The sequence below is a fragment of the Neolamprologus brichardi genome, chromosome 14 (genome assembly GCF_056152115.1).
Source record: "Neolamprologus brichardi isolate AB-2024 chromosome 14, ASM5615211v1, whole genome shotgun sequence".
Lineage (NCBI taxonomy): Eukaryota > Metazoa > Chordata > Actinopteri > Cichliformes > Cichlidae > Neolamprologus > Neolamprologus brichardi.
The window spans coordinates 13,305,328-13,323,651 of record NC_142117.1 but is presented as its reverse complement, the minus strand read 5'-3'; the positions used below and the strand labels follow the sequence as shown (position 1 = coordinate 13,323,651).

The window sequence follows — 18,324 nt, the reverse complement described above, 5'->3', positions numbered from 1 at the left end:
TGAAGGAACCACCAACGGTCTATGGGCTCGTTAGGCCGGGCACCAGGAGCGACCCAGGGCTCACTGTGCCAACTTAAAGTCTGACAGTCGAGATTATTATCTCCATAATAACAGCGTCAGGATACTGTTGGCTAGCAAGGAGGGATTGCATAGATGGGCTGCACCAATAAGACAAATTCTGCTGAATTAATTTCTCATCCCGACCTTAAAATATGTTGGACCCTCTCGCCACCCTGTTTCTAACAGCGTGCTCCTGCTGTTTTTCCTCTCACAAAGGAGCGTTTACCTGTCCTGCTGCTGGGTTGATACCCGTCTAAAGCCCTATGCCACAGCTTGCGCCCTTGTGTCCTCCACACTCTTGAGACTTTGAGGAAGATGCAGCAAAAACCTTCTTCTTGGACTACCTGTGCAACCTGAATAGGCTGCAGGTATCATCTCATGCCCTCTAACTGTAGAAAGTTAGTTTTTAGACCGAGGCTAAGCTGGCTTTGTGGCAAATTGTGATGACCGAGCTTGACGTTTGTACAGTTGGAAATGTTGATCTTAGCTTAGCATAAAAGATGGAAACTAGCTTGGCTGCCAGGAAACACTTTAAAAGTGTTGGTAGCAGGACTTTTATTACTTTGGTCTGAGTCCAGATACCTGTTTAACCTGTTTACCATACAAGTAAGGCACGCTTTAACTGCCTGTGCTCAGCGCACATCTGCGAGATCCTGATAAGCTGGTGTGATTTTGCCAAGGTTGCTAAGGGTAAGAGCTAATAACCAGTAAAAGATAATAAACATCAAACATGAAAGACATGTTTTCGCTCCTCTGGTGGGGAGGGGGCAAGTTTTGAATGTCTCTGGGTGGAAAAATATTTGGGTTTAGAGGATTGAATTTATACCACAGCGTGAGATGTCCTCACCTTACAAAGAGCTCCATCTGTAAAGGTAGACGCACACTCAGACAGGAGTTTAAGGTTAAATACACAGATCATACAGGATGCTGCTTTGTGGTCCCTGAAGTGCGTGTGCAGTCTTTCTATGTGTTGCACTTCTTACGTGTGCATCTCCTGCTCCAGCTACACCACAGAGAGGGTGAAAACACCCAAATAACGTCTCCCTAACTCTCGCATCCCCCTTTTTTACTTCAGAGCTGCTGTAATTCTTCATGGCACAGACTCAACTGCTGGAAACATTCCTCAGAGATTTGAACAGTGTTATAAAAGGCAGTTAACACAAATATCAGACCACTGAGTGTAATAGTGAAGCTGCTATTGGCTATAAAAACCTCACAGACAGTTAAATAGAATATACGATTATTACAATCTGTCACAAACACTCCACCCTCTCGCTTTGTCCTCCTGTTAAACCGAGCTGCGGCGAGTAAAACTGTCTGTTGTAATTTAAATAAACCACACTGATCTGTTTCAATCTGTTTATTCATCATCGAGTAATATCAGCAATATATCTTCTATGAGACATTTAGGTCACGCAAAGTTTTAACTGCCTGGTGTCTGGGGAAAAAAAGAAGCCTTTTACGCACAAAGTCCACAATGAAAAGATTTATAGGACAAAGCACTGCATTTGCAAACGTTTGACACTCAAGGGCTTTAAGTAAGCTGTTTTCTTCTTTGGATATAATGTAAAGTAGCTGCAGACGCTTTCCATTAAACTTCTGCATGTCCGCTTTAAGCTGCATTTGCTGTTTAAAATGCACCCAACAATAACGAAGCATCTTCCCGTGAATCTGCTGCCCACACAGACATGCCGTGGGATCTGCAAGGCGGCACGCCGGCCAGTGGGGCGAAGGGAGGCGGGTTGGCCTTCTCTGCTGAAGAGCAAAACGACGATCCTCCCTGGGAGAGCAGGACAAGGGAAAAGAGACATTAACCACAGACTTCATGGCTTCTGAGTGAATACTCACACTTTTCAAATAAATTATTAGTTTTATAACCTGTTATGTTATAAAAAAGAAACCAGCTGAAGCATTGTAGAGCCTACCCGGTCCCTTTTGATGCATTTGAGTTTAAAAACCCCGACTCGAGGCCCCCTTTTTCACGGGCCTTCACAGACAGCTCGTTGTTTCAGTCGAACTGTTGTTTAAGATCAAACCTGCAGAAGCCTTGTTAATTGTTCCGATGGAACATTCAGCATTATTGGTTGTAAACACGTGGGTTTATTTTATTAAGATGCAGCCAATAAATTGCTCTGATGTGGGTGGTCAACAGAGCTGCGGTTCATGGAAAACACTAGGTTTCTGGATTAGAAAGGGCCCGTGAAGATTTAAAACAGAGCTTTGGCTTCCCCTGATTGTTTTCCACCTAAACACTTGTGTGTGGCCTTCTCAAAAAAAGAAAAATAATGAATTTCCTCATTTATTTTAAACTTATAATCTCCTTCATACTAGCTAACTAACACTTCTCCAAGCACAATTAATAGACCGAAACTCCACGATACTAAAAAAAACTGAACGCAGTGCTGTGTTTTAAATGTGAACAAACAAGATTTGCAGCTGGATTTGGATCAATCAGAACCACAAATCATGCAAATCAAAGCACACTTCTTTTTGAAATGTGCTGCTGGAAACGATGTGACATTACTGTGGTTGTCACTAAACACTTGCAGGTTCACCTCTGAGTGTGTTCCTATCAGAACCAGCTGCCCTCGTGTCTTTTCTGCGCCTGCCTCTTATTCCAAATTTAAAATCTCTAAATCCTTGTTGTCTGTGTGACGTCATTATTATGGCTGAAATCAAATCGTTACTAGATGCTATTATTACATCATCTTAGTCATGATCTTTGAGCTCTTTCGGGGTACACTACATTCAAAACAAACTTGTATCTGTAGTGAAAATCACAGCATGACCTTTAAAAAACATTCATACTGAACAGGAATTTATTGCTGTATCCACAATGAACGAATGCCAACATGCAAGGAAAAAAAATATGTAAGCAAGTCCAAGAAACACTACTGCCTGCACTGGGCCTCAGTGAAGGATGCAGATCTGTGAATGACTGTAAGAATAGTTTTTCAGGTAAAAGTTTAAAAGCGGTCTTTGATATCTCAGCAGCCGATCCTTAAAGTCTTCAACTTGTTTTTGTGACACATCTGTCAGATGTTTGGTTGGATTGAGATGTAAAGAATTTTCCTTTTTTCCTCAAAGCAAGCAACACCATTGCTATGATAGGCACGGTCTGCAGAAGTGTTTAGGTGAGTGGTCAGCACCAAGGCATGCAGAATGCTTCTACAAACATTTGTGAAAGGATGCATCGCTCTCAGGAGCTTAGTGAATTCCAACAAGGTACCATGACATCATCCCACCTGTGCAACAAGTCCAGTCTTGGTATTTCCTCAATTAGTGGTATTATAACAAAGTGGAAGTGACTGGGAATGACAGCAACTCAGCTATGAAGTGTTAGACCATGTAAAATCAAAGAGCGTGGTCAAGCAGATGCCGAGTACACCGAACTTGACACCTTTCTGCAAACCTCCAAACTTCACGTGTGTTCAGATTAGCACAGGAACAGTGTGTAGAGAGCTTCATGGAATGGGTTTCCATGGCCGAGCAGCCGCATCCAAGCCTCACATCGCCAATCACATTACAAAGCCAAAGATGCAGAAGTGTAAAGAACGCTACCACTGGACTCCAGAGCAGTGGAGATGTGTTCTCTGAGTGACAATTCGTGCTTCTCTGCCTGGCAATCTGATGGATGAGCCTGGCTTTGGCAGTTGCCATGAGAATGGTCCAAGACATTTTGGAGAATTTCATTTTCCCAAGTTTGTGAGAAAAGTTTGGGGATGGTCCCTTCCTGTTCCAATATGACTGCACACCAGTGCGCAAAGCAAGGTCTATAAAGACGTGGATGAGCGAGTTTGGTGTGGAAGAACATGCACAGAGTCCTGACCTCAACCCAGTAGAGCACCTTTGGGATGAATTAGAGCTTAGACTGCGATCCGGCCTCCAACATCAGTGTCTGACCTCAAATGGTCAAAAACTCCCACAAACACACTCTGAAACCTTGTGGAAAGTCTTCCCAGAAGAGTTGAAGCTGTTATAGACGTCACTCGAGTTCATATGCGTTTGAAGGCAGATAAGCAAATACTTTTGGAAATATAGTGTAACATCCACATGAAGGCCAGGACAAGCATGGTTTCCCGGCAGAATCTGTTTGCCCAGATCATCACACTTCCTCTGATGCCCTCGTTGGTTCACCGGCTGTCCTTCTGGATCCACTTTTGCTCATCATATCCACAATACTCCACAAGGCCTGCCATTTTTGACGTCCTCTGACTCCCCCTGGAAAAGTCTCTTAGATCCTTACATTTTCCCAATTTTCCAGCTTCTATCACCTCACCTTCTAAATTTCTTCCTTTGCTGACCGATGTATATCTCACCCCCTAACAGGTACTATCATGACAAGAAAATCACTTCACCTATGAGTGTTTTAGTATTGTGGCTGATAAGTTACATCATGGTCCCCGAAGTCCATCATAAAGAAACACTGAAAATGTCTGCATGAAATCATTTTGTCTGACACTTTGAAACCACAATTAGCTTTAAAGGATTTTTAATATAGGGAGGAAACAGAGAGGTTTGCTGGTTAGTCGAGAAGTTTACACGAGAAACAGTTTAGACTTCACACAGCCACTATATATTTGTAATTGTATCTGTGTGTGTTGGCGTGTGTGTGTGTGTGAGAGAGACGGTGTTGACCTCACATTGACTGGGTGGAGCTGGTGTGCTGTGTGTATATTGGCGTCCATCAGCAGAGGAGCTGTTGGGGAAGATGCTGTTTTCTCAGAGGGATCAGCCACAGGGCTGCTGCTCCACTGAGGCAAAGAAAGGGAAACACACACACACACATGATATTATGTAAGTGCAAAGAAGGGGAAAAAAATCAGTTGATATTGGGACACCAAATATTGATATTTTATGAAATAAATTAAAATATACTGGGAATAGTATGAACACGTGCACCATCCTGAGATAACTTACAGTAAATCCACTAAACTGATAAACCATCCAACACTGGGCACACTTATCTTGACTGTGGCGGAGGTGTGGTCCCTGGGTCAGCTGCAGGGGAGGGGTGGTACAGTGAGCTCAAGGATCAGTGCCAGGGAGATTGGAGCGACAGGTGGACATGATCTAGCTAATCAGGTTTCTCCCTTTTTATAGTGAGGTTGGAGATCAGAGACGGGATAGTGCGAGACAGCTGGAACACTAGCGGATGCTTGTGCCGAACCAGGGAAACAGTGTTTGTGTGCAAAATCAATAAAAACCATTAAGCAACACGGGAACAGTGTGTCGGGTCTCTACAAAATCTCTATCTCTGGCTGTCTGGTGACTCTATTGAATGTTTTTCCCATTCTGTGTCTGATTGCAACTTTTGACTGGAAGGTGATTGCACCGGTCGCCTGGTAGGAGGCAACATTTCTCCAGACAGTTGCAGTCTGACTTGCACCGACTACAATCACCCTCAGATTGCTAAAGGTTTGCAAATAACTGCTGTGTGATTTATAAATGCAGACAGATTGTCTCTTCTGAACAGTGTAAATGAGTCTTTATCAGTGAGCGCAACTCAAGGTTGCTTGACTCAGCGGCCGTATTCTGGTTTCAGGGAAGCAGGACAGCAGCGGATATGTGATTTTTGATGATTTATCTCAGGGAACTGTTGTATTATTATTATTACAGATTGCATATAATTGCCAACTTGACCCCATTCATTAGCAAACTGACATCAGACTGACTGCATCTTATCTTATGCATCAACAATGTCTTCTGTGGAAACTGTCACTGAACATGATATATTAAAGGAAGTGAAAAACGTTTGTCTTTGATTTGTTCTTGTTCTTATCTCTCAAAGTGAAAACAACACTGATGTGATGAAGCTGCAACATAACACTTCTGAAAATTGTTTTTTTCTAAGCTTTGATTTTAGTTTGGTGGGAAAAGTCTTTTGAACTCTGCGTCTGTGACAGTTTGAGTGGAAGCAGCAGGAGGAAAAGTGAAGGTATGTTTCTGATAAATGTTACCAATGGACTGAGGTTTAGCGGATCAGAGACAGCTCTGTTAGCCTCTGCTGATAGAACCGCCTGCCAAACAGTCTCAGGAACATTGTTATTGCATCACTCTCCTTGTATTTAACTTTTATGAGAGACCATTCAAGACATCCATGAGAGGTAAGGGAGAGTTTATTATGCAGACAAATCAGTGCTCTTGTACACCACAGTGTCAATGCAACACGTGGTCTGATTTTTTCTTTTTTTTTCTTTTTTTCTGGCTGCACAGCAATCAGGTGTCCCCTTCATGTGGGACTCAGCACTTTTATTTCTTGCCTCTCATCCCGCACGTCCCAAATTTTGATTGGTTCTAGTTTTCAACAGTTAGCGCTGCAATTCAGACACATTTCCTAAGGTTTTGCTTTAATCCAGAGGTTGTTAGGCTGTCATCTGGGGTCAGCCTGATCTCACTGCCCACACAACAGGGAAGAGCATGAGTCACCACAAAGCTGGCACGCTCCAGTGGAAACTTCAACAAAGAAAAAGAAATGCAGCTACAATAAGATTAGGAAACTACTTATGAATGAGTAAAGCCAGTGTGAGAGTTTTTCTCTTTTAAACAGGAGAGAATGATCTTGAAGCGAGGAGCACATGTGAGTATTACAATGTGCTGCCCGTGATTCAAAATGTGATGGAGTCTGCATGATTTGTGTGATTTTCTTTTTTTAATATTAGAAATACCATAATATCAAACCACCTTTCATCATTAGAAACATACTTTTTGACACTTATTTATTTTATTGGGATCTTTTTATCCGTGTACAGAAAGTGAGGTAGGGAGGTCAGGAGTGGGAAGGCTGTATTCTGTGGGTGGATGTAATCACTTCAGTCAAGGCACGCAAAGAGATGAGAGTCAGACTTTATGGCTGTTTGGCTTGGCTTTAAGATGCTGCACTTCATGCAGTCAGAATTATTTTTCCATTTTCACAGTGTTGAGTTTAATCTGACTCAGTGTTGAATGACCAGTATCTAGGGAATTTGTAAAAGTAAGACCATCTTATTTTATATTTGGGAAGGAATCATTTTTGGCCTTTTGAACAACTGCACTAGGCTACTGCATACTGTGCAGCAGGAACGTGAGAGCAGATGGTGCCATGATCCACTCTTGCTTTCCAGTGTTTTCCTTCTCCTGCTATCCTTTTTCCTTTCTGTTTTGCTCTCTCTGCACTGGTGAGGGGTAAAGACGAAACATTAATCTCTCCCCTGCAGTATACACGCCCCGGCTCCGCAGTCATTCTAAATCCACCGCCTGCTATCGTGCTATTTACACTAAAGTCTTGCAACTGTTGCTGGCTGTTTTATGTTTCCAAATGGAAAATTTAAAAATTAAACATTTTTAAAAATTTGAGCAGAGCAACTGAAGCGACAGGACAACATTGGCTGAGATATGACAGAGTAATAAACACATTAGAGGGTTACCTTAGCCTGAAATATCTGCTAGCAATCAACCGCCATCTTCAAAGGAGGACATAATGGGCAAATTTCTCCCTGTGTGGACACAACTTAACTTTATTTAGACACCCTTCCCCACACCTTGCAGGCAACACTTTTTTTTTTAGACGTTTTATTTGAATCAAGGTCTCCTCAATGAATGTAGATGTCATTATGTGTCCACCTGTAGTTGAAACAACAATCTGTGAGAAAATAGCTGCCAATTCTGATGAAACGACAGCATAAACCTGCATTAAAACTAAAATAAAAGACTGTATAAAATAAATAGTAGAAGCAGGAAGTCATCAGTGTATAACAACAGGTTCAGGTTAGATGGCATAAATTTTGTCATTATCTCTTCTGCTGCAGCTCCTCTGTTTTCTACAGCAGTGGCCCCAACCCCCAGGCCACGGACTGGTCCGTGAGTTGTTTGGTACCAGGCCACGAGAGCTGAGGCTCGGGTGTGAAATTTTCACAGTTGTTTTTTTTTTTTTTTAATCGTTTTTATCATTAACTTGGTTTCCCTGGGTCTTTTCCCGTGTGTGATGAATAAATCTTAATGTTTTGGCTACCGGTACTGGCTTTATTTTGTTGTATTTATCTGTGACACCTTAAAGGCCGGTCATGTCGGACATAAACCGGTCTGTAGTGCAAAAAAGGTGAGTTTGATGTCTGATGTCAGTTTGCTACCTGCTCTACAGGTCATAAATCAACTAGTGCAGCTTTAAAATCCACCACATTTTGTGTTGTTGCACTTTTTTGTTCAAGGTAGTTTGTGTAAATACATGCACACGGATCACAATCTACTACAATTAATTGTGGTGTGCCACAGGGTTCAGTCCCGGGACCTCTGCTCTTTATTTTTTTTCTCCTTCCTCTCTGCAGTATTTTCAGGAAATATAACATTTAGGTTCACTGCTATGTAGATGACACACAGGTTGCTGTGAATGTCTTACCAACTCTCTAATGCTGCCCAGCACTGCTGTGGTGAGTATTCCTGTGAAGAAGGCCACGAGGTTGAGGCTGGCGAGGGTCCAAATTAAAATGTACACTGTAAAGACTTCCTCACAGCTTTCTACTCCAACAAATTCATAGTAGTTGCTGAGGTAGCCTCCACTGCATAACAAAGCCACAGAGCAGGTTAGTTCCAATGATTTGTAAAACATAACACATAAAAGTCAAACAGATTATCAGGATATTTGTGACTGAAGTTCAGACTTTCAGCTTTAACTGAAGGGGTTAAAGCCTTATGGTGTTGCTGAGCTGCTCAATCCATTAATTCATTTTAACAATGATTTGGTCACTCCCATCTCTCTGTCTTGTAGGTTTATTTAGTTTTTTAATGATGACCTAACTTATCTCTGCTGACAACTCATTGGATGTCGAGCTCTCCACTGAACAGCAACCAAATGCAATTTCAAGAATTTGAATCAACTTCAGATGTTTGCTGATTTTGTCATGGAGTAATAAGGAAACAGGCTTTACCTGACCATAAACCTGCTCGTCTGACAACTATGTGATTACTTTTGGGCATTTCACAATGGGGATTGTATAAAATCGACTATAATGCATAAAGAGTTAATGCAGTACTTTGGTTAAACCCCTTGAATTAAAGTTGCAAATTTAAACTTTAATAGTTTGATTTAAAGTCCACTGTTTGTTTGCAGAGAAACCTCAAAAAAAGGTGTTTTTGCCCCAAAACGTATGGATGTATATGAACGTGTCTATCATTTTGTTCAATCTGTGATCACATGTGACATAGATTACTGTATACTAATGATTAAATGTCTCACTTGGCGCAGTCATACAGGTCGCAGCAGTAACAGGTTCCACTTCTTACCGTCATGGTGCAAGACTCCTTTAGACTCCAACACGACACCTGGGCAGCGAACCACAAGCTCACAAACATACAGACAACACAACTGGAGGTTTATCCTGCACATTCAAATCTATCCGGACTGGTTGTGACTATGTATCCGAATTAGTCACAGGATAATGTTTTCCTTCAGCGTGTCTCTACTCACAGAAGTGTAGAAATTCTCATAGATGTAGCAGTTGCCGCTGCTGTAATACTGACATCTCCCTGCTTTCAGTGGCCGCATGTCCTGGCAAAAGTTAACATGAGAAACAATCCACAACATTTCACCCAGAACCATTCAAATCGATCTTTATTCGGTGCAAACAGTGGTAAGTTTGACGTTGAATAAAACTGTCTTTTCCAAAATTCACTCAGTCCAATTTGAAACTAACACGAGGTTCAGTTCAGAGTCATCGTGGACGGATTCGGTTCATTATGGTTAGTGGAAAGGAACAAATCACATGGTCAGGAAGGGAAAATAAAGTTGTAGACTTATTCCCAGCACTGACTTTGGTGTAGTGCGTGAGATGAATTTTGGGACCAATGCTGAGTGGAAATATCCACCTCATGGGCCAGATTTACAAAAAGGGGGCAAAGTAGCGCGTGAGTGGGAAAATGTGAAAATTGTCTGTGCCGTCACCAGAATGATGCCGGCAAACACGGCAGTCCAAACGGCTGGTCAGCATGGTCCTTTATTATTGCTTTGCTTCACAGTCTTCGGTTAACTGTGCAGCCATCTGCTGAGGTTACAAGCAAGTGTAGGTATCTCACCATATTTAAGGCAATGCAGACGCCGTCGATCACCAAGCACACAGAAGAGACGACGATCCCGAAACTGAGAAAGACGATGGCAGCGGTCAGCTGGAGGAGAAGCAAAGGTGAAAGCACAAATGAGAGAGCTTTAATGTGAGATTTGTGCCAGATGAAAGGCTAGAGGGAAGCCTGACAGGAATGCAGGGAAAAGCTGAGTAAACGTTTTTTTCCTTTCTCTCCAACAGATAAGCGTTTTTTCATGTGGATCATGTATCGTAGGTGTGAAGCTATTAGGTTTCCTCACAAAGCACTTAAAACCGTGTTTTTTGAAAAAACAAACTTTGAGAGGCGTAAAATATTATGAAAGACATTTTTTTAAAGGTGGAACCTGTTAATTATATAAACAGTACTGTGCAAAAGTCTTGAGCCAAACTTAATTTCTTTATATTTTGCCAGGAAAATGGGAAATAGGTGCATCGGTTTACTGAAACATTTGGAAACAGACGTGGAAATACAGCATATGAGGCAAAAACATCATGTGGATAATTCCAATGAGCTTTTGAAGTCAGTCTTTGGTATGACCACCTTTATTCTTAACACAGGCTGAACTCTCTCAGGCAGCTTTCTTGTCATTCAGTAGTCTTCAGGAATAGTTCTCCAGGCTTGTTGAAGGACATTCTAAGCTCTTCTTTGGATGTTTCTGCCTTTTGTTCTGTTATCTGTCAAGATGATCCCACTCTGCTTCAATGATGTTGAGCTGCGGGTTCTGTGGAGGCCAGTCCATGACTGATGGTGTTCCACTGTGTGCTTTTTCTATCCAAGTATGATTTTACTATTTTCTCCGCCATGTTTAACAGATGGCTATAGACTTTTGTATGTCTTCTGACTTTTTCTTGAAGATGATTTGGACCAGAAATTTCAAACTTCCACTGAGATCATTCCTGCCAAGGCTTCAGTGAACAGTGGACGGATCAGCTTAAGGTCTCTCAGGTCACGTGTCAGCTCCATGCTGGATTTTCTTTTCCGTATTTCTTAAAAACACGATTTTCAGATACTGTCAATAGTTGTTTTTAGACCTGGCATTTCTTCTTTTGTCCTCCACTTGTCTATTTTATGCCTGTCAAACTGTGTTTATCTTTGGCATTTTTCACCGATTCAACTCAAAATAGGATCAAATGATGTTTCTGTTTCTGTGGCGGTCTGCTGGTAATAACAAAAAACACGACAAAGAAATGTGAGGTGGCTCAAAACTTCTGCACAGTACTGTGCATTTAACAATATATAGCACTTTCAAGTATAAGCAAACAGAGCCTGTAACTCTGCAGTATAGCCCTCCTTATTCCAACTATTCATCATACTCTAAACTCACTACACCATGAAAAAATTTGGTGTAGTGAGTTTCCTGTCCTATCTGACCTGTTAAGGTCTCATCAGTAAACTTATCTCACCAGCTAAGATGATATAATCAAAATCCAAACTGGACCAAATCCAAGCAGAGCAAAAGTCATCAACGCCTTTTTTCTCTTTGTTGACAGGATAAGCTGCTGGATTTCACATAACCTAGAAGTGTTTTGAAAGCTTCCTTTGAAATATCGTAAAGTGTGGGCGATGAATACTTAAATTGAAAGAATCCAGAAAAACATCTATTGTCTGTTTCACATTATTTCACATTATTTCTCCTCATTTGACTAGTAAAGTCTAGGTCATGTGACGATATTCACATTTTTTTGCCTTTTTTTAAACCAACTTTTGTGCTACACTCAGTTTTTTTAATGGTGTAGTGCGTGAGATGAATTTTGGGACCAATGCTGAGTGGAAATATCCACCTCACGGGCCAGATTTACAAAAAGGGGGCAAAGTAGCGCGTGAGTGGGAAAATGTGAAAATTGTCTGTGCCGTCACCAGAATGATGTGGTGGCTCAAAACTTCTGATCGGTCACAGTTTAGGATTTTTTATATTAGAATTTCTATCAGAGAAACACACACACGAGTTCAAATAACTGCAGACAAAACCAGGATTAGCTCACTCTACACCCATTGGATAAAGGCAGATCGGTGCCGCTTTCCTAAAAAAAATACATTTTTTTCTTTTTACTTACTGAAAACAGCCCAATGTCAATGTCTTATAATTGGTTACATTGTTACTGTAAAATAATGTGCTGTCACTAGTGAGACGTCTTCAGAGCTTTTTGTTTTAATGTACGTGTTGCATTTATTTCTAAATCTATTTCTTTTAAAGAGACGCAGGGAGGGCTGAACATACCAGCTGCCTGCGGTTTTCTTCCAGCCAGAGTCCCAGAAGTCCCAGGAAGGATCCAAGGGTGAGCTGAAGAAATCATCCAAAGGACCAAATTTATAAGCATACGGTTTGTTACAAACCAAACAGATGCTAAGAGTTTAAAATGATCAATCAATCAATATAAATCAATACAGCCGTCCATAATTAATTTCACGCTCAGGTGAAGGTTACCAAATCTGCACAGAGTGAGGCAAAACCTTTGGCTTCTGCAGCTTCAGCTTTATGATGGAAATCCCATGAGATGCTTTCCTGTTCCTCCTGACAACTTTTTAAATTTTTTTAGTCGTATCAACTAGAGATGGACCGATCCGATATTACGTATCGGTATCGGTCGATACTGACCTAAATTACTGGATCGGATATCGGAGAGAAATAAAAAATGTAATCCGATCCATTAAATATCAAAAAAGCACCTCACAAAACTTGCGACACGGCGTAACTCGGCTCATAACCGTAGCACGTTGGAGCAGTGTGGTCACGTGATAGAGCGGCTGTGTGTATTTGTAGCCTGCTAGCAAATATTTCATCTCTGAGGAAGTTATCTCAGAGAGAAGTAAAGCAAGTGTGTAAGTTCATCTCTGAATGTTTGTAAAGCATTCCCGCGTTAAGCTTAACAACCGATATATGGAGCAACTGCCTCTTCTCTCTCTCTCCTGCTGCTACTTCAATCGTGAAACTGCTTAATGATCAGCTGATCGGCTTTTATGTCGCGAGTCCGTCTCTCTTCTTTGTTTTTGGCCCACTTTGCACCAGAAAGAGGAAAACAGCGGCTGAACAACAGCAGCACGTTTAAACTTGATCAGCTGTTGTTAGAATTTATTTAATATTACTTTCTACACCAGGATCCTTTTCTAAGCAGCTGACAGCTGGTAACTGTGCAGGGGCGGATCTAGCAAAGTTTAGCCAGGGGGGCCGATAGGGCATGAACAGGGAAAAGGGGGCACAAAGATATACTTTTCTTTCTTATTCTCATTTAAAATGTCGAGCTTTTAATAAATAATTATCTGACCCCTACACCCAAAGTTTTAATCTGATGTAAAATGTATAGAAGTCCATTACTGTATATAGTAACTGTTAAGTCTAATATACCCTAGTAAGCTATAGTACTTTTTCCTTTGGGAAAGTACCATCTATGCAGTCTGCAATTCTGTTGAAGAAAGATGTTGAATCTATTTAATTATTCTTGAAAAATAATTTATTTCTGTGAATTTTTTTTCACCCTGCATCAAATTAAAGTTGATTACATTGATTAAGCATCATGAGGAAGAGGGTGGGGGGTGGTTCCCTATTTTCTTTTGCTGGGAGTTTGCAACCCTATTAGTTAGGTTGCTTAATATTTCTGCTAAGTACTCTTTAAAATGCCAGAATAGGGAGGATGGAGTAGGTTTAACCTTATTAGATTGATCAGTGTTGCTGAACTATGAAATATTTTGGGTGCAGTGTGTTTTTTTTACATACAGGTATAACAGAATAGCTTTAGTGTTGTTGTTGTTTTTTAACTTGAGTATGAACTTATCCAAAAGCAAGATATTAAAAAACAGTTTTATTGATTAAAAAATACACTATATCGGATTCATATCGGTATCGGCAGATATCCAAATTTATGATATCGGTATCGGTATCGGACATAAAAAAGTGGTATCGTGCCATCTCTAGTATCAACCAGATGTCTCACTAAATAAAATCAAATATGATTTTTTTTTAAAAAACAGCTTACAATAACTCCAGATGCGTAGCCAGTCACGTTCAGGCTCTCTGTTCGAGTCGTTGTGTAGACCCCCAGCACCACCACCAGCAGGGACAGACTGAGCATGCCCAGCACCAGCCGTAGAGCTCGCCTGACCTTCACCATGATGTCTGTCACCCAGCAAACAAAGAAATAAACACATTTTCAGTCATATTAAAACGTTACAGTGCCGGTTCAAATCCCGACAGCTGCCCAACTTAGTTTATTTTGTTTATCTGGATTTCATTTATTTGACTTTATTGTGAAAACTATTACCCAACCACAGGCACCCATCTTGTTTAGTTCACATGCCATGAAATATTTACAGCTCAATAAAATGAGGCATGGAAATGGACTTGAATCCATCGTTTCTGAACACTGGACAAAGAAACCATGAAAGCGTTATGCAAAGAAACAAAATATCAGTGGCAGCCAACCAAGGAAACTTGGTTTCCTTGGTTGGCTGTGCACTTTAAAACACAATTTAGAGAACAATATCAGGGTTACACTGGAGCACAACATTAGATGGTGTAACAATGCAAAATTCAGCATCTTTTAGCTCTTATAAGGAAGCAGGAAAGATAAACTTTAGTGAAGTTTACTGACAAAAGTTAAAGCTCACACAAACACAGCAGAAAGGGTTCATGTAGCGTCCTGTCTCTTTCCTTGTTTATGTGACATTAAAAGCACAGGAGCAGTGAGATTCATCTCCTCCCGTGACCTTCAGACTTTTTGGACATGATTACAACACCACATCAGTTTTACTGACAGCCTTTATCACTGAGCTTCTGTGAAAACCCCAAACTGTGCTGCAACAAATAACACTTCACCTTATCAAAAACTTGATTGGATTAAAAGCAACAATACAATTAAGTAAACTGGATCCAAAGAGATTTGTGTTATTATGATCAGTCAAGTTTAATACTCCTGTCCCATCCAGCTGTGATGCCACCACCGCTCTCTTACCTGTTGCTTGGCTCTGTGGGCTCCGTTTGCCCCGACCCGGTGCTGTTCCCTGGATCCGGACCATAAATCCTCCTTTGAAACACAGATTTCCCTCCGACAGCTTCTGATGAATGCAAACAGCAGTTCACTTGAACAGTCGTTTGAGCTGCACAAGCATCAGCTGCATGAATGTAGCAGCTCAACTTCAGTGAGAGAGGAGAGCTCCTGCGTCCGATGCGTTCAAGCACGGTCGGAACCGTGAACTTCAGCTGGAAAATCACTCGACAGTTAAATCAGGTAATAACACTGGGACCCTTTACTTTACAACACCGAGTTGTAAATCAAATAAAAGCACGTGGCTGCCCGAGAGCTGGTGCATGTCTAATGTATTAATGTCACATATTTTCTTTGCACGCGTGGGCGTGGTTTTATTAACTATGTGTACATTTTGCGCTCATACAAAACTTTGAGGTGAGGAGGTATTTTGTCATTTTTATAGATCAGAACAATTATATGTGTTGTTGTATTAAAAAGTCACACATTATTAGTCCTTTAAAATCTAGATCATCTGCTTTTAAATAGCAAGCTAAAGCCATGCGCTGGCTAGCTTGGCGCTGGATGGATGATCGAGCATGCGTCAGGATTTAAAATGAAGAGCAGTTCAGAGTGAGTTTGATATCGGTGTGGTTCAGTTTTGTTCTCACGTTTACAGTGGCGTGCTCACTATTGCGCAGGGTACCTGTTGGAAAACCTTGCACAGAAAGACTGCGGGTCTTTTAAAAGATGTGGGGGACTTATGGTCTTTTTTAATCATATCAATCATACAGCCATTTAAATGCAACCACAGAGTGTGGAATCAGTGTTTAAAATTCATGGTTTAAATACAAGGTAATTAATTCGTATTTCTAAATTTATTGATCTCTGTATCTTAAAATATATATATAAAAAAGTTCTACTTAAAATCAGAAGTTACCCGTTTTGAGTCATAGCCCTGGAGGAAAGATTACTTCAATGAACAACAGTTTGTCTTTTAATTAGGCCAATAAGCTTTTAATACTAGATTTTAACTGGAGATTCCTCTTCAAGACAGGACAGTAGATTTGCTGCTGAGCCAGCAGCAATAAAGAGCCTGACCTGTCTGCTGATGGGGTCCTTTCAGGTTCATAATCCTAAAGTAACTTTCAAAAAATTTATCACAAACAAGGTGACATCTGACTGACAAATCAAGGAATCTCTGTATGTATATGCACTAATTGTGATTGCAGAGTTTTTGCTCACTCTGATGAGCAGCAGTCTCATACTTGGGGTCCTATTGAACCTCACAGATATCACACTCTTCCTTGACCTCATTATGATGTCTTCAGTTCAGATACTTCTGTGTGGAGTTTGGATACTTCCCTCTGTGTCTGCACAGGTTCTCCCCGAGTACCCCGACTTCCTGCCACAGTCTAAAGAAATGCATGTTAGGTTAATTGCTGATTATAAGTTAGTCATACTTGTAAGTGTGAGCATGACTGATTGCCTCTCCTTGTTAGCTCATAATAGACTTTGTCCAGAATGTACCCCGCCTCTCACCTAGTAACACCTGGGATAGGCTCCAGTCCCCCACCGACCTGAGTTTGATTAGCAGTTGTTAAACAAATCCCAGCAGTTTGCTGGATATAGGAAACAAACGTATTTTATGGAGATGTCACATGAGGTGACATAAGGAGGTAAAAGCAGTATCTTAAGTGATTTAAAGACCTTCTAGTGTTGACATCAGACAAAGCTCCAGCTTCCCCTCAAATTCTTTAAACATTTAATCATTCAGGAGCATTTGTCTGCTTGCTTTTAAATTTTGAGTTGAGAAGAGGATGGGAAAGGAACTATATGATTTCACTGCTTCTCTTCATTTGCGTGTTTGCACTGGTGTATTAGAGGTTGTATAGTCATATGTTAAACATAGTCCATCTTTGTTTGGTAAACGTTATCTGCGTTTAGTTGTTGGAGGCTTGTGAAAGGTGTTTGCAGCTGTAAAACATGCATTCAGAACACAGAAAAATCTTTCTGACAGAGTTATATACACCAATCATTTATAGCATTATAAGCGCCTGCCTAATATTGTGGCAGCCCCCATTTTGCTGCCAAAACAGCACTGAGCCAAGTCAACACCTCAAACTCATTGTTGTGCTTCTAGAGGCCACAGCAATCAGGGAGTACCGTTTCCATGAATCAGTGTACGCAGTCTGCAACAATGTTGGTGGTATGTGTCAAGTTATCATCCACATGGATGGCAGGTCCTGAGGTTTCCTAGCAAAACTGTGCTTGAAGCATCACACTGGCTCTTGCTTTTTTCCCATAACGCATCCTGGTGCCAGGTGATCTCCAGGTGAGCAACACACGCACCAGCCATCCACGTAAAGTAAAAGAAAACGTGATTCATCAGACCAGACCACCTTCTTCCACTCCTCCTTGGTCCAGTTCTGATTCTCACAGGCTCATTGTCCATGCTTTCGGCAGTAGAAAGGAGTCAGTATGGGCATCCTGACCGGTCTGCAGCTACACAGCCCACTACACAAAAAAAATGTGTATTCTGACTGTATTCCATCAAAACCAGCATTAACTTTTTCAGCAGTTTAGCAGTAGGTTATCTGTTGAGTTGGACGACCCTGTCGCTGGTTCACCACTGTCCGGACCACTTTTGAAGGATACTTAGCACTGCAGACCGGGAACACCCCACAAGAGCTGCAGTTTTGGGGATGCTCTCACGTAGTTGTCTAGCTCCCACAATTTGGCCCTTGTCAAACTTGCTCAAATCCTTACACTCGCCCATTTTTCCTTCTTCCAACACATCAACTTTGAAGACAAAGTGTTTACTCACTAATCTATCCCAACCACTGGCAGGTGCCGTGTTGAAGAGATGATTAGTGTAATTCATGACAGTGGTCATAATGACCGTTTCTGCACACCTTGCTGCACAAAATGATCCTTGAAATTGTTGCTCTGTGACCCAAGTATACACTTTACTGATCAGTATATGGGTCTAAATGGAAGGTTCAAAGCTCCCTGAATATGTAGGCTACAGATTTTTATAGTTTCTTCTTGGTTATTGCAGAGATCTATAAAAAAAAAACCCAAAAAAAACCCAATCACAAACACAGTTTAGCAAAAATATCAAACAGCTTTTTGCTTGTCCCTTATTTCCCTTTTCCCTTTTATGCCAGTCTGAGTTGACTGAAACTCAGGATGATTCAATGTTTTGGAATTGCTGGCAGAACTCTTTGAC

At 41.2% G+C, this 18,324-nt stretch overlaps 1 protein-coding gene across 1 annotated transcript; it reads right to left on the bottom strand.

Annotated features, from left to right (window-relative positions):
- Window positions 1–1,412: 1,412 nt before the first annotated feature.
- Window positions 1,413–16,462, bottom strand: LOC102788543 (transmembrane protein 255B). The gene is made up of 10 exons (XM_087850857.1): window positions 16,338–16,462; window positions 15,081–15,183; window positions 14,106–14,245; window positions 12,353–12,415; window positions 10,108–10,197; window positions 9,503–9,583; window positions 9,272–9,357; window positions 8,435–8,594; window positions 4,704–4,814; window positions 1,413–1,840 (listed from the first exon to the last, which is right to left on the bottom strand). The coding sequence occupies exons 1-10, from the start codon at window positions 16,407–16,409 to the stop codon at window positions 1,691–1,693; spliced, it is 1,056 nt and encodes a 351-aa protein (XP_087706983.1). The 5' UTR covers window positions 16,410–16,462; the 3' UTR covers window positions 1,413–1,690.
- Window positions 16,463–18,324: the final 1,862 nt, after the last annotated feature.

Coding starts and splice junctions, on each gene's coding strand:
- LOC102788543 (XM_087850857.1), bottom strand. CDS start 16,409: ATGAGGTCAAGGAAGAGTGTGATATCTGTGAGGTTCAATAGGACCCCA. Junction 14,246..15,080: donor CCCACAGAGCCAAGCAACAG/GTAAGAGAGCGG, acceptor GCTGGGTGACAG/ACATCATGGTGAAGGTCAGG. Junction 1,841..4,703: donor ACCAGCTCCACCCAGTCAAT/GTGAGGTCAACA, acceptor CTGCTCTCCCAG/GGAGGATCGTCGTTTTGCTC.